Here is a 24,127-nt window from a genome sequence, read left to right on the forward strand (position 1 = left end):
TGTTTCCCGAGAGCTGGTGACACCTGCACAGAGCTGAGCTACAGGGACACCTGGGGCTAGGAAGTCTGGTTGTCACAGCAACCAAGTACGAACAAGCCGCGCGGCCGGGCACAGGGGTCACTGAGGCCACTTCCTGTTTCTTGGCAGCGCCCACGGACAGCCTTAAAATATGTAACAGTCTGCTAAATTCCTCGTAACTGAGAGCGCGCAGTTAACGTAATTTTATCTAAAGTACAGAAGCCCTTAACCAGCACTTTCAGAGATGTCTGGTTACTAGAAAATGCCCTCCCGTTTGCCGTCTGATCTCTGGTTTAACCCAGCCAGCCACCCCGCGCCACATCCCTACGCCACGTCCCCAGCTCTGCAGCTATATGTCTTGCAGGCAGCAGAAAGGCGGCCGTCCCATGAAACGTCCTCAGGACATGAGACATGGCCAGCGGGCAGATGCAGCTGTGAAGCTTAGGCCGGTTCTGGAGGTTCCCGTGCAGAGCTTGGCTCTGGGTGACCGCAGGCCAGAGGGCTGCAGTCCACTTCCGACACAGCCTGGGCAATCCCAGAGGAGGGAAGGAGCCCACAGTCAGGAGGAGGCTGGGGGTGCCGGGCGAGCACAGCAGCACTCCTGTCCCCTGGGACACCTGTGGGGTGGGGCTGACATCAGGACCTCCCAGCACCCCTGCAAACAGCCCCGGTACAGGGGCGGGCATGTCTCTTAGGGGAGGGCAGCCCTGCCTGGTCATCTCCGGTGAGCCGGAGGGGTCAGCGGGCCTGGACAAGCCCCCAGAATGGCGCCTGCCCACAGTGCACACTTGTGGCGTTTCCTCACCTGGGCCTGCGCCCGCCCACAAGGCACATGTGTGGCATTTCTTCACGTGGGCCTGCACAGCATGTGCTCAGCGCGGCCACACCATGGCTGTGTGTTGCCCGTGTGCTTGGGGGAGGTGAGATGGTGGTGACCTGTCCCCCATGGTACCGGCATGAGAGTGGCTTTGGGCCTGGTTCCCCACAGGATTGCTTCTGTGTGCTGGGCTACAGATGGGCCCAGACGCGTGACTTTAGCTCTGCCTTCAAGATAAGTTTGCAGCATGGCAGCCCCTGGGTGGCGTCTCCCTCCCCGAAGCTGAGCAGTACTCAGGCTCTCAGAGTACTGGCTGTGCAGAGAAATCGCCTAACAGACCCGGAGCTCAGTATTCAGGGGATCCCAGAGCTGGTTGTGCACAGCAACGGCCATAACACACCCAGAGCTCAACACTCAGAGCATCTGCCAGGGGACACCCAGGATATGGCCAGTGGCCAGGAGAGGGGTGTTCCTGACATAGCTTCAGTTGCTGCCAGGGAGCCAACAAGGCACCCCAAGGCCTCAGGCCTCCACGGCAGAACCTGCACTTGCCCCTCTGAAGCCTTTTCAAACATGGTCACAAAAGATGTTTTCCCCATGGCCAGAGACATGGAGAAGTGGGGGCTGGGGCTCTGCATGTGGGCGGATCACAGGCAAGGCCACCTGGTATCCCAGGGCCATGTGGGTGTGGCCTACCAGTGCCCACCCCTGCCACTGGTGCACGGCGAGAGCCGAACTCCCCAGCCCCCATCATCCAGCCCCAGGGGCATCTGTAGCCCACAGCCCTTCTGTTCCGTGATGGTGCAAAGTAAGATTTGCAGTGCTATTTCATAACTTTTCAGCCTAAAATATAACCTGTAAAAATGAAGGAAACTTTTAAAAGCTCCCAGCTCTCTCTGGGGCCGCCATTAGAAGCCCCTGGGGTGGCAGAGGGCGGCCCGGCGCAGAGCTGAGTGACAGGCAGTCAAGAGGGAAGCGCTTTGCTCCCTCGTCCCCGATTTTAACAGCGAACTTAATGGATTTCCTGTTTCTAACGTGGATGGTGGCTGTCATTTTTGAAGGATCCATCTGTGCTATATTTAATGACTCTAAGTAACTAAAATAGTTTCCACAGAGTTAATGAGGCCTCAGCTGGCTTTCTCTCCTACAGTGGCCATCGCAGTGAATTGCACCTCCAGAACGTTGTGTTAAATCACGTTTCTTCCTTGGTCAGAGGCGGCTCAGCCCACAACCCAGTGGCCTCGCATCCCTCCCTGTGCCTGAGGCTGCCCCGTGTCCCTCCCTCTGTCCTGAGGCTGGCTGCCCCCACCCTGCACACTTTCTGCACCCTCCGAGCCTCTGCCCCTCGCTGGTGGCCAAGCAGCGCCTGGGTGTCACCTGCCCCAGGCCCCCGCATCTCACCTGCCGCGGCCCCTGTGTCCCACGTGCCCCGGCCCCCGCGTCTCACATGCTCTGGCCCCCGGTGATGGTGCTCGTCTCACCCGCCTGAGGCACCGGCAGTCACCCCACCCTGCGTGTCTCATCCCACACAGCTGCTGGCCTCCAGGACTTTCATCTGGAAAACCCCAGCTCAGGCTCCACCCCAGCACTCTGCCTGGCCAACAATGCACCCTGTCCCTAGGCTGGCCTGGGACCCTCCATCCTCTGATTGGGGTCCCCAAGGCTGGCGGTGCATGAGTGTGCTGCTGGCCGCCCAGCCCAGTCTAGCCCAGAGCAGCCGCCAGGCGCCCCTCCACATGTTCCCATGTGTCCCAGGCTGCCAGGCACAGATCTCGCCTCTTGGTGGCGAATCTTCTGGTTCTTCAGTGGCAGAGGGTCCCTCCTCAACCTCTGATTCCCATAAATAGAAAAGAAAGGTGAGCACGGACCTCTGCCTGGGTTTTATTTGGGGAGCAGGTGCCTAGGAGATTGGCCGCGGAGTGAGGCCATTGTGAGGATGAAGAGGGCTCTCCGCACCACCCTGTGGTCTCTGCCTGCCCTCTGCCCCCATCCTGCGCCTGGCTCCTCTGGTGTTTCAGACCCATCTATACCCATGCCTCACACCTGTGCACCCAGGGCTCGCTCAGCCTGAATGTCCCCGGAGTCACCCCTTGGTTGCCCCTTGGCTCTGCAGAGCCGGATCTAGGGTGAGTTTTTCTTTGGCTGTTTTTAAATCGGTGGTATTAAAACAAGTAACCCAGGACCCTGCCATCTAGGAAGCGAGCACGGGACAGTGAAAACCCTACAAGCCCTCAGGACTCGGGGGATGCCCTTTCTGGGCCAGCCAAGCAGGCAGCAGCGAGGCCAGAGTCCTCAGAGACGCCGATTTAGGGCTAAGAGCTGTGTGGCCCTCTGCGTCAGTCACTACAGAACATTAGTGATTAGCACTCGGAGATTTAGTTCAGAGAAACCACATTTCCATCTGATTTCAAGGCAATGAAATTTTGTCACCAATGGTCATGGGAGGGAGGGAGGGAGTGTGTCACCAAGGTGTGTCACCAATGGTCATGGGAGGAGGAGTGTGTCACCAATGGGCATAAGGAGAGAGGAGTGTGTCACCAATGTCATGGAAGGAGGATTTGTCACCAATGGTCATGGAAGGGAGGGAGAGTGTGTCACCAATGGTCATGGAAGGGAGGGAGTGTGTCACCAATGGTCATGGAAGGGAGGGAGGGAGGTTGTGTCACCAGTGGTCATGGGAGGGAGGGAGTGTGTCACCAATGGTCATGGGAAGAGGGGGAGGGAGTGTGTCACCAGTGGTCATGGGAGGGAGGGAGGGAGTGTCACCAGTGGTCATGGGAGGGGGAGGGAGTGTGTCACCAATGGTCATGGGAGGGAGGGAGTGTCACCAGTGGTCATGGGGAGGGAGGGAGTGTCACCAATGGTCATGGGGGGGGGAGGGAGTGTCACCAGTGGTCATGGGGAGGGAGGGAGTGTGTCACCAATGGTCATGGAAGGGAGGGAGGGAGTGTCACCAATGGTCATGGAAGGGAGGGAGGGAGTGTCACCAGTGGTCATGGGGAGGGAGATTGTCTGGTTCTGCACTTGGAGGGCTGGAGCGATCACGGGGCTCAGGGCCCACCGTGGTGTGCGTTCTCTCGTGGACCCTACAAGTGAGCGTCCGGTCTGTCCTGCAGAGCAGGAAGGTCGGGTGTGGGGAGCCTCCCCGAGTCTTGGCCTCCCTGACCTTCTCCGCATTTGGGTCAGGGCTGTCTTCACAGGGTGCCGGAAGGGTTTGTACTGAAGCAACCTGCAGTCCCCCTTCAACGTGGAGACGTTTGCTCCCCTCCCAGGAGGGGTCAGGGGCGGCCCAGGTTGCAGTGGTGGGGATGTCCCTGTCCCCAGGGCTCAGCATCTCGTAGGGCCTCAGAACACTGTGCGTGCAGCTGTAGCCGCCCAGGCCTCGCGGCCCATCAACAATGGTGAGAACTGATTCCAAAGTCTAGAGCTCTGGGAAGCCACTCCAAGGGGCGCCATGTGGCATTCGCCATTGTCTGCAGATTTCTCTTCCGAGTATTTCATCTTATAGTTCCATCATAAACCGAGGCCTCAGAATCCCTGTTGGGGTGTCAGAGGCCTGCAGGTCTGACCCTGGCCTCGCCATGCGCCTCGGGCTGCCCCACGGTGAAGCCTCTCTCTGTGTGCCCCACACCTCCTGTGGCTGCAGACATCCAGAGCCTTCAAACCCTAAACTGTCTCCAGCAAGGCAGTTATGAGGCTGCGTCCTCATTTCTGCCTTTTCTGATGCCCCGAGACGCCTGTGAATGGCACGGTACAGTTACCTGCAGCGCTGGCTGGGCCTGCAGGCCGCAGGCTCCTGCCTTGGGCACTAGCCTGGCTGTGGATCTGCGTGAATCCTGAGGGGGAGGGCAGCTGAGAAGCACCAGTGCCCACCTGTGCCTGGGTGCTGAGGCACCTGCATTTCCTCCGCACCAGCATCGGGGCATCCAGCAGGCAATGAGCTCTTAACATGGGTGCAGCGGCGAGGCGCCAGGGCAGGAGTGGGGCGTCGCACCCTGTCCAGCGGGCAGGGCTCAGCCCTGGGCCCTGCACACGCAGCTTCTCCAGTGATTGGGCCAGCGCTGTCTGTGCCCCAGGAAGGAGAGCAGCGGCCATGGAAGTGGATGTTCCCCACGAGAGCTGCTGCCCAGTTCCCCAGGCAGAGCGCACCAGGCTCCTCACAGGGCTGTGCTCAGTCTCCCGGAAGGCCCAGCGCAGCACGAGGTGGAAACGACGCCGGGGCACTGGAGTGGAGCAGGGGCCCTCCCGGAGCCGTCCCCCTGGCTAAAGGGAAGGGAGGTCCCTGGGGAAGAGCAGGGCGTGCAGATGCTGGCGCCCAGCAGGCAGTGCGTGCGGATGCGCAACGGGAAAGGCGCTGAGGAGGGGGCGAGGATGGCTCCTCTCACGGGCAGCGGCAGCGTGTGCTGTGGCCCTGTGTGTTGCCGCCTCGTTCGGGTGCCTCGGGCTCGCTTCAGGCAGCGCTGGTGTTTGCTGGGTGAGAGCTGCCTGGAGAGCCCTGGCCCTGGCCTTGGCGCTGAGGCCGCCCTGGCAGCGCGCTGCTTATTGACTTTGCTGGGGACGCGTCGTCCGCCACGCTGAGGCGGAGAACAATGGGAGCCCTGTGCACGCTGCGCAGCTGCTGGAATTCCACAAGACCCGAGCAAAGAAAACAGAAGCAGGTGGGCCCAGGGCAACCCTTTCCTTCCCAGGGCGTCCGCAGGGCCCAGCCAGCCAGGCGGCTCTGGCTTCTGTGGGGAAGATGGGGCCCAGTGAGCCTGGGGCGTGAGCGAGGTGGAGGGGGTCCCGCTGAGAGACCAGCGGGCATCAGCTTGGCAGCCTGTGCCCTCCACAAGCCGGGACAGCATAAGGACCGACCGTCTGTCCATTCGGAGACCAGGGTCGCGCTGCCTCCATGCACGCCGATCTGTTTATTCAGTAATTGGTGCACGTCAGTGTGGACTTGCAGGCGTTTATTTTTGTACTTTGGGTTACAATCCAGTGCTGCTGTAGCAGCTTCTTCACAGGCTTTTGACTTCACCGTAGTATCTCAAGTAGAGATGAGTCGCACCAATGGTTGGAGGAAGCTCCCCGCGAGCCTCCCTCCGCTTCCACTCCGCACTCTCCCGTCCTTTCTGTGGCGCGTAGACACTGTGGTGTTGTGAGTCCTGTGATCATTGTCATGCTGGGCAGCGGGTGGCCTCTGTCCCATCCGGCATCCTCAGAGCCCAGGAGGGAGCCCGGCCTGTGGGGTCTCTGGGGCCCTGGGATGTGACCTGCCATGGACAGACGCGAGCTGTGGGCAGTTTCCAGCAGCCACATTCACGGTGGCTTCACCTCTAGAATAGCACTGGGATGGCGACCCGCATCTGCGTTCTTATGCGGGGTTTCCAGTGCGAAGAATCTGTTGGGCCCCCTCATGTCCCCCACGTCCAGCGGCAGAACTGCTGCCTCATCCTGGGCCCACGAGGGGCTGACCGGTGTTGGTTCCGTGTGGACCCACCATGACCTGCCTCTGCATCCTTGCCTGGCTTTCATGCCCGCCTGGGAAGGACAGGGCCAGAGGGAGACGCTGCCTCACATGGAGGCTGAGCTGCCTGCCCAGTGCTACCGCCCCAATGCTGTCCCCCCCAGTGCCACCTCCCCAGTGCCGCCTCCCCAGTGCCACCCCCAGTGCCACCGCCCCAGTGCCGCCCCCCCAGTGCCACCACCCCAGTGCCGCCACCCCAGTGCCACCCCCAGTGCCACCGCCCCAGTGCCACCCCCCAGTGCCACCGCCCCAGTGCCGCCCCCCAGTGCCACCGCCCCAGTGCCGCCTCCCCATGCTGCTTCTGGGCTGGGAAGAAAGTGAAAGCTGTTTTCATGCAAACCTATGGGAGGGGAAAGGCTTCCCCCAAGGTCTGCCAGCAGCACGTGTGCAGGGCGCATTCTCAGATGTCAGGTCCATGCAGTCTCCTGCGGGGTGGCAGGTGGCGGACCTCAGAGTGGGGCCTTTCCCTCCAGGGCGAAGGGTGCCGAGGTCACGGGAAGCTCCGACCTAGGCCCCGGGTCCCACGCCAGAGCTCCCACTCCTGCAGACCTGACCTTGCATGTCGACGTTGAGACTAATACGTGGGGGCTGGTGCCTCTCAGTAGCAAGGTCAGCCCTGTCTCAAGGACCGTTTCCATTAAACTGAGTTTCTGAAATGATTTCTTTGTGAAACATGTGGCTTCCATTAACTCAACTTTGGTGTGTCTCGTCGTTTTAGGATGGGAGTCCCAGCTTCTGGAGACGGGGTTCCTGGGGATCTTCCTGTGCCCGCTGTGGACGCTGTCAAGGCTGCCCCAGCACACCCCCACATCCCGGATTGTCCTGTGGGGCTTCCGGTGGCTGATCTTCAGGACCATGCTCGGAGCAGTAAGTGGAGCTCTTCTGTGTGGTGTTTGGGAATAACGGTGGCTCTTCTAACCTGTACGGCTTCTAGGAGAGGTGAGGCTGTTTCCCTCCTCCCCCGCCGCCTTCTGTCCTCCTGTCGGCCTGGCCTGGCCAGCTGCGCACTCTTCTGCCCCTTCAGGGGCCTGTGTTTGAATGCTGGGGACCCGGCTGGCTTTTCCCCGGCATGTTCATCATCCTTGTTTCTGGGAAAGAACCACACCTCTGAGTCCGTTTCAGGAGGAGACTCAGAGAGGAGCACTGGACGCCCTGCTTCCCCCACCAGCCCTCCTGAGCTTCCCCCACCAGCCCTCCTTTGCTTCCTGGAGTGTCTGAAATATTTCAGAACTCGTTTTTAAATGACAGAGTCTCAGGCCATGGTGGGCGCGTTGGCAGACATACTCAAGGGTGAAGGAGGCATGAGACCTGCCATCCTGACCGTCAGGGAAAGCGCGGCCTCCTCATGGTCTCTTGGCTGTGTCCTTCCTCCCGGGTGCCTGGCCTGCTTGGCTTTGGTGTCTCTTAGGACAGCCAGACTGTCCGGGTTCCCTGCCGAGCCCCGGCGTGGGGGTGGCAGGTTCCCTGCTAGTCCCTGGTGTGGGGGCGGCAGGCTGTGCATGCTTCCTGCCCTGCCAGGAGCTGCTGATCTGCGTCTGCTCTGCAAACGGTGAAGACACATGCCAGCCCCCCTGTTCAGCTTCAGTAACGTGACCTCTGAGTTCACAAAAACATGATTGCACTTTAAAAACTGGAACGGCCGGGCGCGGTGGCTCACGCTTGTAATCCCAGCACTTTGGGAGGCCGAGGCGGGCGGATCACGAGGTCAGGAGATCGAGACCACGGTGAAACCCCGTCTCTACCAAAAATACAAAAAATTAGCCAGGCGTGGTGGCGGGCGCCTGTAGTCCCAGCTACTTGGAGAGGCTGAGGCAGGAGAATGGCGTGAACCCGGGAGGCGGAGGTTGCAGTGAGCCGAGATCGCGCCACTGCACTCCAGCCTGGGCGACAGAGCAAGACTCCGTCTCAAAAAAAAAAAAACTGGAACGACGTGGTCCTTTTGACGTCGCCACACTGACCAGAGCTACGCAGCTCTCACCTTCTCTTCCACTTCACATGGTTTGGTAGTAAGATTTAAATTTTGTGCTGGAATGATAAAATCTTCATGTTTTTGTGTTGGAAACCATGTCATACAGATATGCTCTCTGAGCATGTTTGCTTAAGTGTTTTGTGAAGGATTCGCTGAAGACGTACAGAAGAGTTGGGCACTGCCCCAAGGAACTTGTCCCTGCCACACCCGACTGCGCTCACGCCAGGGCCATGGCCAGAGTGTGCCACCGTTTCAGCCACTCCTTCAGTCCAGAACGTTCCTCTTCTCTCCCTGGCCTTGAGGCATGGCTGCTGTGCCTGTGTTCAGCTTCAGGTCATGTTGCAGGGAGGGGGCCCAAATGCTGGGCAGTTCCTCTCTCACCCTGTCCCCCCGGGGCAGCTTTGGACACTTTGGACACCCAGTCCTGAGACGGCACTGGCCGCGGACTCAGGAAGCGATGACTCCACATGGTTTGGGGTATCATGTAGCGTGAAGCGTGGCTTGGTGTAGCATGTAACGTGGTTCTGTGTAGCGTGGCCCGGTGTAGCGTGTAGCGTGGTTCTGTGTAGCGTGGCTCGATGTAGCGTGTAATGTGGTTCTGTGTAGTGTGGCCCGGTGTAGCATGTAGCGTGATTCCATATAGCGTGGCTCTGTGTAGTATGTAATGTGGTTCTGTGTAGCGTGGCCCGGTGTAGCGCGTAGCGTGGTTCTGTGTAGTGTGGCTCGATGTAGCGCATAACGTGGTTCTATGTGGCATGGCTTGCTGTAGCGCGTAGCGTGGTTCTGTGTAGCGTGGCTTGCTGTAGCGTGTAGCATGGTTCTGTGTAGTGTGGCTTGCTGTAGCGTGTAGTGTGGCTTGCTGTAGCATGTAGCGTGGCTTGCTGTAGCGTGTAGTGTGGTTCTGTGTAGCATGGCTTGGTGTAGCATGTAGTGTGGTTTGGTGCACTGTGAGGGGCTGTCTGGGCCCATTCCTCACCGTGTGTTCCCTGCACTGTGACGTCCATGTCTGGGCATAGCTCTTTCCATCTCGTTCAGCTCTGGGCTCTGTCCCCCTGTGGCTCCCATCTTCCCAAACACCTTCCTTTTCCCTCCCCCTCACTCACATCCCTTGCATCTCACCAGCGCCAGCCCTTAGCCAGTGCTGCAGAAACGTCAGCCGTGCATGGAGTGGATTGGCCATTTCTTGAGGAAAATGGGGCTCCCTGGTGGTATGCGAGCACCTAATTCCCTTTATTCCTTTTCTGGGAGGGTTACATGGCCTCTCATGATGAGCACTTGCCGGGGTTGGGAGGGGTCACTGCAGGCTCAGCTGCGCTAGCAGGAGACCCACAGAGAGGGACCTCAACACCAGGGCCCCTGTCACCCCCCAGGACAAGGTGTCCAGAGGGTTGTCCCAGGCAGGGAGCCTCCAGCTTTCCTCCCTGCCCTCTGTGGCATGCCAACTTCAACCCACGTGTTCCTGCCCCAGCCACCCGGGGGTGGTGGGCACCCATCCGCGATGTCACTGCACACCTGTGGATGGTGGGCACCAGGGCATCCCTGACAGGTTGGCTTTCTGGGGCTGTGGGGAGTCTTGGGTGCCTACTCTAGGTCCTCGCTGTTTTTACTGTGTCAACCCTGCAGGCCGGCTCCGCCTCCCAGGAGCCGCTCTTGCGTGCTGCAGTACCACCTGCAGCATGGTGACCTCTGGGCTGGTGAGCTTGGCCTCTGCCCATGAGGCCAGATGTCTGGGGAGGGCACTGAAGCAGCTGGAGGCAGCAGGGCCTGACCTGCCCCATCCCCTCGAGGGCACGAGCAGGCCCCCAGGGCTTGTCAAGGGCCAGGGCCTTCCCATCTCTGCCTCCTTGCCTGGTCGGGTGTGCTCGGGGCTGTGGCACAGCGGGAGGGAAACATGGTGGGTGGGGTCTTTGGAGAGCTTTCTGGACGTGGTGTTGGGCAGGGTCCTAGCTGAGGGGTGGGTGAGTGGCTGCAGAGCCTTCTGGACATGGCAGGGTCCTGGCTGAGGGGTGGGCGAGTGGCTGCAGACAGTTGGCCATGGCTTGTTGGAGGAGGGCAAGAGGGCATAGCTGCAACCTGGCATCCAGATCCCACAGGAAAGTGGGATGCTGTCTCCAGGTTTATTTTTCCATTTAATTAGAAATACTAGAGATGTTTCCATGGCTCCTTTTAATGGGACATTGAAATTCTTCATTGTCTCCAGCCAGAATACAGATACTGTCAACAGGCTGTGGGTCCTGATCTCTCCAGGACTTAGTTTTAGGTTCCACCCTCTGCTGGCTGGAATATGCACAGAAGCGTATGCGGCATTTCAAAGGACTGTGTGGACAGCAGTCGTGCGGGGGAGGCAGTGTTGGGCCGAAGCCCTGGGAGAGAAGCAGAGTTCCAGGGCGAGGAGCCGGCCTCCAGAGGAGCCACCAGGCGGTCATATGCAAAGCTCCTGGTGCCAAGAGTTGAAGAGCTCCCACAATGCCTAGTGGATGCAGGGACTCATCTGCTCATCGGAAGCACCTTTTATGGCATTTCGATTGATTGTTAGTGCCAGCTGGAGAAGAAATTATCAGGTGCACTAAAAGGTATAATTACTTGATAGACTCTTATATTGGGTGTGATGAATGTTCCTTTGGTGGAAAGCAGAGGGCGAGTTGATAAGAAAGAGTGACAGCAGCAGAGTGTACACCTGTCGATGAGGAACTGCCCTGTGGACAGAGCCAGCAAGGAAGGCATGCACACCCCTTCCCCCACTTGTGCACTTGGGTCAGAACCAGCGCCGCACTGTCAGCTTGGCGGATTCACTCAGAAACCAGCACCTGTGGTTCTGTGGCCTGGAGGGTTTCAGATGCCCTAACCATTGGGTTCCTCAGAGCCATCTCAGGGGGAGCTCCATGGCCCTCCAGGTGAGGGTGCCAAACAGAAGGGAAGGAGAAGCCACAGCCTCGGTGCCTGCCTGAGCTGGACGTCAGCTGCAGGCCTCAAGGCCACCACACAAAGTCAGTCACATTTCTTTTTTTTTTTTTTTTTTCTTTTTGAGACGGAGTCTTGCCTTGTCACCCAGGCTAGAGGGTAGTGGCACGATCTCGGCTCACTGCAAGCTCTGCCTCCTGGGTTCACGCCATTCTCCTGCCTCAGCCTCCCGAGTAGCTGGGACTACAGGAACCTGCCACCACCCCCGGCTAATTTTTTGTATTTTTAGTAGAGACGGAGTTTCACCATGTTAGGCAGGATGGTCTCAATCTTCTGACCTCGTGATCCACGAGCCTTGGCCTCCCAAAGTGCTGGGATGACAGGCATGAGCCACCACACCTGGCAAGTCAGTTATATTTCTATATGCTAGGAGAAAATGTTAAGTATAGCATTTATAATAACATTCAGAACCATAAAATAGGAAATTTTAACAAAAGAAATGCAGTCTGTATGCCTCGAAAGATAACCACACATTGCTGAAAGTAAGGAACACTTCAGTAAACGGAGAGGTATACCATGTTCATGAATCAGCCTTCATGTGGTTAAACTGCCCATCGTCACCAATTTGAGCTATAGATTCCATGACACCCCAAACAATCCCAGAAGGATTATTTTTTCCAGAAATAGATAAACTGACTCTTAGATGTATATGGAAATGCCAAGGACCTAAATAGCCAAAACAATTTTGAAGAAGAATAAAGATGCAGGAGTCACACTACTTGATTCCAAGATTTACTGAAAAATGATGATAATGAAGACAGTGTGACACAGGTGTGTGTAGGGTTCCCTCGCGGGACAGAACTAACAGGATAAATATATATATATGGGGGGGTTATTGAGTGTTAACTCCACAATCACAAGGCCCCACGATAGGCTGCCTACAAGCTGAGGAGCAAGGAGAACCAGTCCCGAGTCTCAGAACGGAAGAACTTGGAGTCCGACGTTTGAGGGCAGGAGGCGTCCAGCACAGAAGAAAGATGTGGGCTGGGGGGGTAGGTCCGTCTCACCTCTTCTCCTTTTTCTGCCTGCTTTATATTCGCTGGCAGCTGATGAGATGGTGCCCACCAGATTAAGCTTGGGTCTGCCTTTCCCAGACCCCTGACCCAAATATGAATCTCCTCTGGCAACACCCTCACAGACACACCCAGGATCAGTACTTTGCATCCTTCAACCCAATCAAGCTGACACTCAGTATTAACCATCACAAGGCGTGAGGACAGATAGCTGCATCCGTAAAATAGAGAACCAAGAAATAGTCCCACACCAAAGTCAGGATCAAATGATTTCTGGACAAGCCACCAAGTCAATTCAACTGAGAGAAAGAGCCTTTGCAACAGTTGGTGCTGGGAGTTCTGGATATGCACCTGGATAAGTGAACCCCCCTCCATCACCACACACAAACGTTAATTTGAGATGGATTGCAAACATCAAAGCTAAAACTATTAACACTTCTTGAAGGTAACATAGAATATTTTGTAATGTTATGATAGGCAAAAGTCTCTTAGGACACAGAAAACATTAACCATAAAAGAAGAAAATGGCTGGGTGCAGCGGCTCACACCTTTAACCCCAGCATGTTAGGAGGCCCAGGCGGGAGCGTCCCTTGAGCTCAGGAGTTCAAGCCCAGACTGGGCAACATAGTGAGACCCTGTCTTTACAGAAAAAGAAAAAGAAACAAATACAGACATTGGACTTCCTCAAAATTAAAGTCTTCTGTTCTTCAAAAGACACCATCGAGAAAATGACAAGGCACAGATCAGGAGGAAATATTCACAATGCCGTTATGCCTGACAAGGAACCTGTACCTGGACTACATAAAGAATTCATAAAGTTCAATAATAAAGATAATTTGATTTTTTAAAGAGGGAACGGATTTTAGCAGGCACTTCAGAAAAGGAAATATGCAAATGGCTATCACAGCACTTGAAAAATCCCTCAGATGCATTGGCTGTTAGGGAAATGCCAAGCAAATCTACGTTGAGATAATTCCTCCCCGCAAGAACAGCTGAAATTAAACTGAGATACTTCCTCCCCACAAGAACGGCAGTGCAGAGGTCACCACCACGCAGCAGAGACGGGCGTCCGCACAGGCAGTGCAGAGGTCACCACCACGCAGCAGAGACGGGCGTCCCACGCAGCAGAGACGGGCGTCCCCGCGGGCAGTGCAGAGGTCACCACACTGAGCCAGACTGTCCTCGGCCTTCCGTGGGTTGAGCACCAGATGAAAACCATGTGCTTTGAGCCTTGGAAAGACAATTAGCCCAGCCAGAGCCTGAAACAGGCAGCCCCCAGGGCGCAGCTGCAGGAAGCTGCATTGTCTCGTGGGCTCGAGCAAGGCGGGGGGACGCTGTGTTCCCTCAATGGCTTCTTGGTGCCCCTTGACGTCCAGGAGTGTGAGGTGAGGTGAGGGCTCTGAGCTGGGAAGCTGACAAGTCAGGGAGAATGCCAGGCAAGATGCATCGGCCTGTGGGGGCTGGAGCAGAGCCTGGCACTCACTGTACTTCGTCTCACTCCGGCTGCTGCGCTGGCCCAGGGCTGCCCACCCTGGGCGTGTGGCAGAGCAAGCCTGGCTCCCAGAGCTCCCCTCAGAACAAGAACCACCCCCACCCCACCCCCCACTGCTCTCCACCTGGCTCGGGGCCAGCCCTGGCTGGGCTTTGTGGATCCTCAGGTTGTGCGGGTCATGGCTTCCTGGGGCCGGGCCAGAGCCATCATGGAGTCACCAGGGTCCCTTGCAGACACAGGCGGGGCAGGCGGCGCCTCTCCACCCTCCTTGCCTCAAGCTGCAGGGGCAGCACCGAGAAGCCACGTGGACCCCGATGGCCTCGCCTGACTTCCTGACTCAGGGCCGTCTGCAGCCTGCGTCCCACCGGGGCTACACACAGACGGCTTCTCCTGGAGCCCTGGAGCATTTCCCCCGTATTTCGGCCAGGTTTTCTGCTTTAAATGAGTTTCTTTCAGTCGCGTCAAAGTGAAAGTCTCTTTCACTCAGGACGTGATCAATGGCGTGGCCATCAAGTCACAGTGTTTAAGGCAACAGATGGCCTTTAACGACTCTATTTAAAAAAATAATTTCCTCTTTCTTTCCCCATCCTGGTTTTGTGAGGAGAGAGCATCGGCGTCTCAGGGAAGGGGTGGGTCTGCCTACTCTGTGGCCAGCATGCAGCAGATACCTGTTGGTGGAGCCCACAGCTCTGTGTCCTGGCACCTCTGTGCCACCTGCACAGGGGCAAAGGGTGGGTTTTCCGTGAGGCGCCCTGGAGCCAAACCACCGTTGATCACTTCCTCCTGAACTGGGCTGTGTTGGGGTGCAGAGCTCTCGGTTGCGTATGTTCTGGGAATTGAGCCAGGGTCCTTGTTGCTGGGAATTCTCAGACCTGGACAGTATCAGTAGAGGAGACCACTTGATTTTTAGTTTGACCCCTGGAGAATTGAAAAACTGGAAATCTGTTTTCTGTACCTTCCCCCTCCCAACCCTCCCCCCACTCCCCCCACTCCCCACCTGACTTCTGTCTGGAGGGGGCGTCTGCATGGCTGTCCTGGGTGGCTGCAGGTGTGTGGACGCTCACCGCCACTGTCTCCCCATTCCTGCCGGAGCCCACTTTGGCATGAGTGTTGCCTGGCAGAGGCATCGCAGGCCCACAGGAGGATAAAGAGAAGCCACAGAACTCATAATTCCAAAAACTGGCAAAGTTATTAAAACGTGATGTCTGGCTGGGTGCAGTGGCTCACACTTGTAATCCCAGCACTTTGGGAGGCTGAGACGGGCAGATCACCTGAGGTCAGGAGTTCGAGACCAGCCTGGCCAACATGGTGAAATCCCGTCTGTACTAAACACACACATACACACACACACACACACACACTAACGGGTATGGTGGCGGGCGCCTGTAATTCCAGTTATTCAGGAGGCTGAGGCAGGAGAATTACTTGAACCTGGGAGGCAGAGGTTGCAGTGAGCCAAAATCGTGCCATTGCACTCCAGCCTGGGCAACAGAGTGAGACTCCAGCTCAAAAAAAAAAGAGAAAAGAATAAAATAAAATAAATAAAATAAAATAAGATGTCCAAACTCACACCTGTGCAGCTCATGGCTCCGCGGGGCTCACACCTGTGCGGCTCATGGCCTGGAGGGCTCACACCTGGCTACAGCACCCAGCTGTAGGGCCTTCTGATGCTCCTTGTGTGCAGACTGTCTTGGTCCTTATTAACACAAGAAGGAAAAGGCAACCACTGAAATGTGGAATAGGTAAGCCCACAGTGTCAACAATTTTTAGGTCAGAATCGAGCAAAGGCCAGGGAGCCACAGCCAGGCTGTGTGATTGCAGGCGCCGTGGAAACTCCAGTAACTAAGATGGCACCATGAAGAGCTGCCTGGGATATCACAAAAGCCTTAGGCCAGTCAGTGTGACAACTTAGATCAGATGGACAAAACCCTTGAAGAAGGGTGCAGGGGGAGTGCTGGGTGCACTGACTTCTTTCCTCAAGGAAAGCCAGGATTTGGGACCCGCATCGGAGCTGAGCCCCACGTGTCTCATTACACCCAGACCCGCTCACCTTTTGTGGGATTCAGGCCCGAGTGCGCAGCATCGTGCAGTGGAGCCTCCGACCCTCACGGGCAGGGCAGGAGGTCTCCTGCGTCCAGGGCGCATGCCTCCCACGTGTGTGCTGCCGCCCCAAGCCTCATGGGGTCGGAAGGAAGGTGTCAGGGGCTCAACAGGTTTGCGCCTTCGATGTCTACTCTTTTCCCACAGGCCCAGGACTGGCTGCAAAGCGCTTTACGGCGAGTGTTCTTCACCCCCCGAGCGTCCCAGAGGGTCCGCAGCCCATGGGAGGTTTGGGTCATGGGCAGCGCTGAAAGGCAAATGTGGAGCAGTGCTGCCGACACCAAGAGCTGACTTTGAAGTCCACAGGCTGCTGCTTGGCATCAGAGCCACTGGTGAAATCACATTAAACGTAATGGAATCAATATCAGCATGCAGCTCTGTGAGGCCAGGATCAGGCAGATGTGCTGCCGTTTCCCGGACAGGCCTTCCCTGGTCCTGGGCAGCCATACTCCAGAACGAGAGTAATTATCCTCATTGCTTTATTGCATCAGTGTGGGGACAGCTCAGGCAGCTCAGAGGAAAAGGGGCTTCTTTCAGGGCCCATCGCCTTCAAGGCGACATGCACCACCCGGAAGGGGCAGACCTCTGACTCCGGCACGGAGGCGTCGTGGGAATTTTTAGAAAATGATGTCTATGGCATCCTGACCTCTGGCCCCCAGCTGCAGCCCCCTGTGAGGTTGAGGCCCAGACCAGAGTCCCTGAAAGCGCTTTGTGCCTCTGACCTCTGGCGTTTGTGGACAGAGCTGGGGCAGGAGCCAGGGTGCTCCTTGCGGCTAAAGCACATCAGCCTCCAGGGTGAGGGTGTCTCAGATCCCCGCGAAGCCCCTCACACGGCCCCTGGGACGATCACACAGGACAGTGCTCTCCTGTAATCTTCAAAGGATCTCCTGGGTTGTGGGGGTGCAAAATGAAACTCGGCTACAAAGAGCATTAGTAATTCCTCTTCCCAACCACACAGTTCAGCTCAAGCGATCTCCCGGTAACAGAACCAGCCGCTGTGCTTACCGTGAACACGCGTTTCTCGGTTCACGCCGAAGGTTTCTATTGAAGTGCACGTTGTTTGCCAAAAAATAAAAATAAAAATACAGTAAGTCCAAAATCTCTTCTGTCCGATTTCTAACTTAAAACCGTGATCACAGCAAGAGGAATTGACGTGGTACGGTGACTAGGGCAGCAACTTCCAGAAGGCAAACCGATCCCGTCAGAGGGACAGGCGGCTGAGAGTCTACAGCAGACCTGTGCTTCGGAGACGCCACACCGTGGCGAGAACTGCCCTCCTCTTAATTCCCCAACTGAGCTGCCAAGGCGTGGCGATCCTTGGGGTCTTTGTGGTGTCTGGTGACCTGACAGCATGTGCCCCAAATCCTGGCCCCTGCACGGCCTGGCTGCCACCCCTTGGCTCTGCCCCCGCCTGGGCTGCCCTGGGCCCCAGCGGCCAAGGCCTCGAGGGCACCCAGAGCCAGGGGAACGAGCAGTTCAGGTGTTTGCAGACAGACAAGCCTCTGAGAACAGGCCTTAGGTCCTAGAAGCCCGGCCTCTCCCGGCCGGCATTGGTCAGAAAGTCAGTGCCCTGCCCGCAGCATGGGTCCCCCTAGGCTCTGTGGCAGCCCGACTGTCAGCTTGGGACAGCCTTTTCCAGGTGCTTGGGGAGGAAACAGCTGCCCTCAAACTCATGGGAATTCACTTCCAGGCAGCAAGCGAGCCCAGGGCGTTTGTCCAGGCCCAGGTCCCTTGGTCTGCAAGTTGGAGCCCAGCCAGTGTCGATGAGCCAGTCAGCTGCGTGTCTGAGGGAAGAGCTTTGTCCTCAGTGTGAAGCCACGGGGCACCTGGGTCCCCTTCATCAGGAGCCGTGGAGACCCCAGCCCACCGCACTTTGATGCTCAGCCCACTGTTCTGAGGCATGAAGTGACCCAGAGGCGAGGCCTCTCCTCCAGAGGACACCTGCCACGCAGAGGACGCTTGCCATGCACACAGCTCCTGGTGCAGCTGTGCCACAAGGAAGTCTGCATGCTGAGCTGAAGCACTCGGGGGCGGAGCCCACCTCCCATGCCAGTTCTCTCTTGCATGAGGGCAAGAAAGTGCGGACACCGTCCCAGGAAGACAGGAGAGCCACGGAGCCAGGTGGGACCCCAGGCGCCACCCCTGCTGCGACTGGGCCCCCCTCAGATACGGAGACGAGAGGGTCTTGATAGACCCCGCAGTGCCTCTGCCTACGGAGCCTGCCAGTGGTCCCCTCACCCTGAGACATGGTTTCCACCCACCCCCAGATCGCAGAGCGCTCGGGGAGAAGCAGTAGCTGCTGCAACAAGCCTGCAGCTGCTCACAGGGGCACCGGGCTGTGACCTGGCTCCAGGGCAAAGCTTTCCCCTTTGAGTCTCTCCTGCGGAGGCAGGACCTGTCGCAAGTAATCCCCTGTGTTTACAGGTGGGGAGGAAGGGCCACTGATACGGGTAAGGGGATCCTAATGCCAGAAGGGTGGAGGAGGTTGTGGCTCGGAGGGAGGCCTGGCGGCGCCCCCTCCTCAAACACCACGTTAGCCGGTGCTTTCAGGGACTAGGGGCTGGGGGTCTGTCCTGAGCCATTGTGCAAGGGTACACAGGGGGCTATCACTGCAGGGTGGACTGCAGGCCACTGGGGGCCAAGTGAGAGAAACGGGGTCTCCACAGAGCGTCTCCTTCTCCGCATACGGCTATCAGATGCTTCGAGTTTCCAGATGGCAGATTTGGGGAAGTGTGTCCCAGGACACACGGGCATCAGGAGAGGAGCTGCTGCAGCCACACACTGCAAGGTGGGAACATTGTTGATGGGCCTGGAAAGTTCCGGCATTCCGAGCAGAGCGGGAGGGTGCCACGGGCAGCGTGGGTCCCCGGCTCCCTTTGGGTCTGGTGCGTTTATTGGCCTGTCTCTGCCATTTTTTTTTTTAGAATTAATTTTGGGCTGAAAAGCCTCAAAGAAGGCTTTGTTCCTTTGACACTTGCTCTGGAAGAAAAAAAAATCCGTGGAAAATCTGACATCTGCAATGTAGAGAGAAATCAATAGATGGGAGGAATATAATTATCTTCCACTCCTGAAAGAATTTTTCAGATTTTTAAGTGTCTCATATCAGCTTAGAATTTGAATGACATTTTAATTATTTTGTTTTTTTCTTCTTTTCCTGGTTTGAATCTCCATAGAGTTCCACTCTCGGATTCTGCAGGGAGCAGAGCTGGTGCTCATGCGGGGGGAGCAGGGGCGGTGGCTATGCCCCTGCCCGGTGGAGCCGTGCATTTCATCAGAAGCAGCAGCTCCCCTGGGTATGCGCAGTGCCTTGAGGAGTGGGGCCTGCTCCACCCGGTCAGCTGGACACCCTCGGCTGTTTTCATGCATGTTTGCAGAACAGGAGCCCAAGCAGGAAACAGTCGCCAGTGCTTTTGTGATCTGAGCAAACCTAGCTTCCAGAAGACCTGACTCTTGGTTTTTAAAGCAGTTCACCCTTCAGGTCTTCAAACAGTAACACTCGTGGGTGTTCGGCACCCTCCCTGCCATTGGGGGCGCAGGGCATGTGAGGGCGGGGGCGTGCAGCAAGACCCTAGAGACGGTGATGCTGGACCCAGACGCGGCCCCGCCAGACGCAGCCTTCACAGCGCGCTGGGTGGCTGAGCCTCTGAGGCCCGTCTGTGGACCGCGCAGCCTGCGTGTGGGTGGCGTCCCGTCTGGCTCACACGAGGAGCAGGTGCCTGTTGCTTGGTGTTCCTGTAGGGCCGGGCTGGGCTCTTGGTCCCACTCCCCTGCCGTTTCTCATTCGTGTCCCTCTCGGCGTCGGTCACTTCAGCCACGTGCCATCCTTCAGGGCGCGGCGCATCCTCTCCTGGCTCTCCCACTCCCCCGCCAGTCTCGCGGGCCCCATGTTCCAAACACGTCGGAATTGGACACGCCCCTCCTCTGCCCTGGTCGTCCTGCACAGACAGCAGCAGAGCCTTCTGCCTTCTCGGTCACATGTAGCCAGAGAACCCAGCGGCTCCCGTGCTGCCTGGCCCCGGCTAGAGGCCCGCAGCCGTCCCGAAGGCCCTGCCGTGTGTGGTTGGTTTTGTGTCGGCCTGGCTGGCCTGGGGTCCCTGGTCCATCACCAAACACTGGCCTCCGTGCTTCTGGGAGGTATTAATGTTGCAGATGTGGCTCCAGCCCGTGATGGGCTGACCTGGGGAGGAGGATTCTACTGGGAGCCTGAGGCTGACCCGACCAGGCAGGAGACCGAGGCTGGAGCTGGGGCTCCCTGGAGAGGAGGAAATTCCATCCCAACAGCAGCTCCGGCCCCTGCTCTGGAAGTCCTGATGGCCCCCACAGACCTCAGGCTGCACCCCCCACCATCTGGAGGCCAGTCTCCCGCAATGGGACTGCAACTGGCGCCGTGGCGGATGGGACCCTGCATTCCAGGGGCTCCTGGGCCTCCCCCTGCGGCCTCCTCAGCCCTGCTGTACCCCACACTTCTGCCTGACGAGGGCGCCCTTACCCTCCTCTTCATCCCTCATGGCCATCCCCACCCCGCCCCCGGGCTCCCTGCCCAGGCCAGCCCTGTCAGCTCTGTCCGGGTCCAGGCTGGCCTCTGCTGTGAACAGATCATGTTCCCCAAATTCCATTTCACGTGGAAACCCTGAGCCCAGTGTCATGGTACCAGGATCTAGGCCTGACACCCCAGCACGCCCACGGAGGGGAGCATTCGCTGATGGGAGGCAGCCGTTACGAAAGTGTCCCCAGAGAGACCCTCACCCCCTTCCCACCGTGTGGGCAACAGCGAGACGGCGCCACCTGCAGCCCAATGCAGCTGCCCCAAAGCCCACCATGCTACACCCACCACAGCCGTCGGCTCCAAACCTGTGGCATGGATTCCTGTCCTTTATGTGACACTGTGTCTGCCACGCCTGGTGGCTGTCCTGCCTCTCTGCACCTTGCCGCACCTGCGCCTGCACCATGCGGCCTCTGTGGGGTGGAGCGGGGCCCGGCACCTCAAGGGCACTCAGTGCTTATGTGCCAGGTGGAAGTCGGGTGGACAGGGGGACGGGTGGGCGGACGGCCAAGTGGACAGGGGGACGGGTGGGTGGACAGTCTGGTGGACAGGGGACGGGTGGGCGGATGGCCGGGTGGACGGGACGGGTGGGCGGACGGTCCGGTGGACGGGTGGGCGGACGGCCAGGTAGACAGGTGGATGGAGCCCAGGGGATTTGGCAGGGAGTGGTTGTGCAGGAGAAACCCTGTCATGCAGGAGGCGGGACTCAGTTCCACGTCTGTGCAGTTTCACCTCCCACGCGCCAGTGTGTGAGAGACACTGGATGTGAATGTGTGTCTCAGCGGTGATTTTAGGGTGAGTGGGAGGAGGGGACAATTTGTTTCTGACTTGTGAAGGAATCATCTGAAGCCGTGAGTGCCCCAGGGAAAGCGGACGGGTGTGGGAGCCGACCCCTCCCTGGATGCTTCACTGTGGCCCTGGCACTGCAGAACCCCCAGCCTCCCTGCCCAAGTCCCACCTTCCCCAGTGCTGACGGCTCCCTCTGCAGGCCCCTGGAAGCCTCTCCCATGCCCCAGGCGTCCTCACAGCGGGCGAGCTGCAGTGTGTGGGAGACACACGGGACCTGCGCCTGGGCTCCCTTTGTGCCGCAGGGGGCGGGGCTGAGACGCGTGTGCACTGGGTGCTCGCTCTGACTTTGGGCTCATCCTGGAGGCACTGAGAAGCTTCCCTCTGACACTGTCCATGGGGTCTGTGCAGGGCATGGTGCATTTGTCCTCTTTAAAGACACGAAACTTCTGTAGCGTGATGATGCGTGGAGCTCTGAGAATGAGTGTTGGGGAAGGCGCACCAGGTGCTGACTATAAAAAGGAAGCCGCTGTTGTTCACGCCCGCGGCGTGCACTTAACTCCTGTTGATCAAAGCAGCCCTGAATCTGCCCTTCTCAAATTCTGCCTTCCTGTTTCATACATAAGGTCCCCTCCCTCACGGCGCCTGCAGCCCAGATCCACGGCCTTCGTGGACGGTTCATCTTCCTGGGAAGCTGTTTCTGTCGGGGCTGCGGCGTCCCCAGCCCCCGTGACTGACTCTCCCTCTGCTCTCTTCCTTGCAGGGCCTGATCAAGATCCGGGGGGACCAGTGCTGGCGGGACCTCACCTGCATGGACTTCCACTATGAGGTGAGCGTGCCACACAGTGTGCAGGGTGAAGGCAGGGCACCCGGCCTCACGCCGCCCTGCTCCCACTCTTGATGGGGCTCGGTCCTGCACACCCTGGTGAGCTGTCGCATCACAGGGTCACCCGCATTGATTCAGGACATTCTCTCCCACCCTTCTCCGGGTGGGTGGTCACATGGGGGCTTGCAGGCGACCCCCACTTGCTGGGGCTGCGGGGACGGGGTCTGTGGCCCTCCATGGTCTTGAGTGCAGCTAGTTTGCTCTGGTTCCTGCACTAGCACCCTCTGCTGCTGTCCTTGGTCCTGCCCAGGCTTCCGGGCCGGCCTCTCCTTCCTGGAGTCCACAGCTCCCCACCGTCCCCTGACAGGTGCCTGGCTGCGTGCCCAGCCCCTGCCACATGGAGCTGTGGCTCCATCATTACCTGGACACGGGGAGGTATGTCCCACAGGGCAGGTGTGAACCACAGCACAGTTCCACTGTGCTTGGCCCCCAGGCCCAGGCTGAGTCCCTTCAGACACTCCGGTTCCTGCCAACTGCTCACGTGTTCATGTGGGGGCTGGGAGTGGTCTGGGGCCTGGAGCTTGGATAGTCATTTGCCCTCAGTCCATGTGGGAGCCTCCTGGTAGCACCGTCCCCACCCTGGGCCTGTCTGGTCATGGCCACGGTGCACCTAGAGCATCTCAGGCCTGGACACCCCTTCCTGCATTCGGCCTGTCGCTCACACCTGCACGTGGAAGCCATCATTGTCTGTGTGCCGCCGACAGCCAGTGACAGCTGTCTCATTGCCTTTGCGTTTTCTGCCAGGGTTGCTCTGGCACTCACCGCCTCCAAGCGTGGAGCTGGCGCCGTCCTCACGTGGCGCCTCTGCTGCGATTCCGGGTCTTGGTCCACTTGCCGGCCTGGGACAGGCATTTGTGCCTGCATTTAGTGGCTGTGTCCTGACTGTATTCTTCAGGCTGTTGAGATGTTTCCATACCCCATCAAATGCCCCGCCTTGCTGAGGACCCGTGAGCTCCTCTCTTTGTCCGAGAGCAGGTTCAGCTGATGGTCTGTGAAATACCAGAAGGTGAACACTCTCAGCTCCGTGGCTGGATGGTCCCAACACAGCCGTGACGGGGAGCAGCGGCACAGCACGCGTACATGAGAGGCTGTTGCCAACACAGCTGTGCACACCGCAGCCCACGCCAGCCACCCTGCCCCCGCCAAGGTCCAGCACCCTCAGCCCAGGTCAGGAAAGCTGAGGGGACCCGTGTCTCCAGACACCCTCAGGATAGGTCAGAAAAGTGGGCAGGGGGGCCTGTGTCTCCCCCATCACCCTCAGGACGGGTCAGGAAAGTGGTGGGGGGGTCCCGTGTCTCCAGATGCCCTCAGGACAGGTCAGGAAAGCTGGGTGGACCCCTTGTCTCCAGGCCAGAAGCTCCACAGCGCATCTCACTGAGCCCCCTGGCCCAGCACCGGTGGTGACGGCAGTGGTGCAGTGGGCTCAGGTCCACGAAGGCTGCATGCTGGTGAGGACCATCCCACGCAGGTTTCCATTGGCAAGAGACGCTGAGGCGCCCACTGTGTCCCCACAGACAAACACTCTGATGCCTTCTCTACGGAGTGGCTGCATTTCAAAGCCGGCGTCAGGCATCCTGGGCTGCGTCTCTTCAGTGAATGTGGCTGCTCTGGGCCCAGGAGTGTCTCAGGATCCCCAGGACTCGCCTGGCCAGGACCACCAGGGTGCGGTGTTTCTGGGGGATGGGTCATGCCACAGTTGCGCTCTGGTGAGGATGCAGGTCGCAACTCGGGGAGGCGAGCTGGGGGTGCCCACAGCTGCCTGTCAGCACTGCCTTCCCCTGTGTCCACGTGGCCAGCTGGGATGCAGTGGGTCCCGCCCCCATGAGCACCCAGTTCTTCCTGTGCCTCAAAGGCCCAGGACTGCCCCTCACCAGAGCTCTCTGCTGTGCTGCGTGTGAGGAGTGCTCTGTGTCAGCCATCAACTCCACCAGTTCAGACGTGGCCCGAGACGGTGGTCAGGGTGGGCCCGGCCTGGAGCACACAGGCAGGGGCAGCCTGGGCCTGAAGGATGGCCCTGGATGTCTCGAGTCACCCTC

The 24,127-nt window shown here is 58.4% G+C and overlaps 1 protein-coding gene across 3 annotated transcripts in view; it reads left to right on the top strand.

The window, feature by feature from the left end:
* LMF1 (lipase maturation factor 1) overlaps nt 1-24,127 on the top strand; it is a 71,483-nt gene that overhangs the window by 15,124 nt on the left and 32,232 nt on the right. The window contains exons 2-3 of one of the 3 annotated variants that reach the window (XM_032144847.2): nt 7,060-7,208; nt 21,969-22,034. In XM_032144847.2, coding sequence (XP_032000738.1) covers nt 7,197-7,208; nt 21,969-22,034 — 78 coding nt within the window. In that variant the 5' untranslated portion in view covers nt 7,060-7,196. Of the gene's footprint in view, nt 1-7,059; nt 7,209-17,868; nt 17,998-21,968; nt 22,035-24,127 lie in introns of those variants that run through there. The other 2 variants (XM_058434048.1, XM_058434047.1) reach the window with 2 other exon arrangements.

Source organism: Hylobates moloch, unplaced genomic scaffold, assembly GCF_009828535.3.
Source record: "Hylobates moloch isolate HMO894 unplaced genomic scaffold, HMol_V3 SCAFFOLD_23, whole genome shotgun sequence".
Lineage (NCBI taxonomy): Eukaryota > Metazoa > Chordata > Mammalia > Primates > Hylobatidae > Hylobates > Hylobates moloch.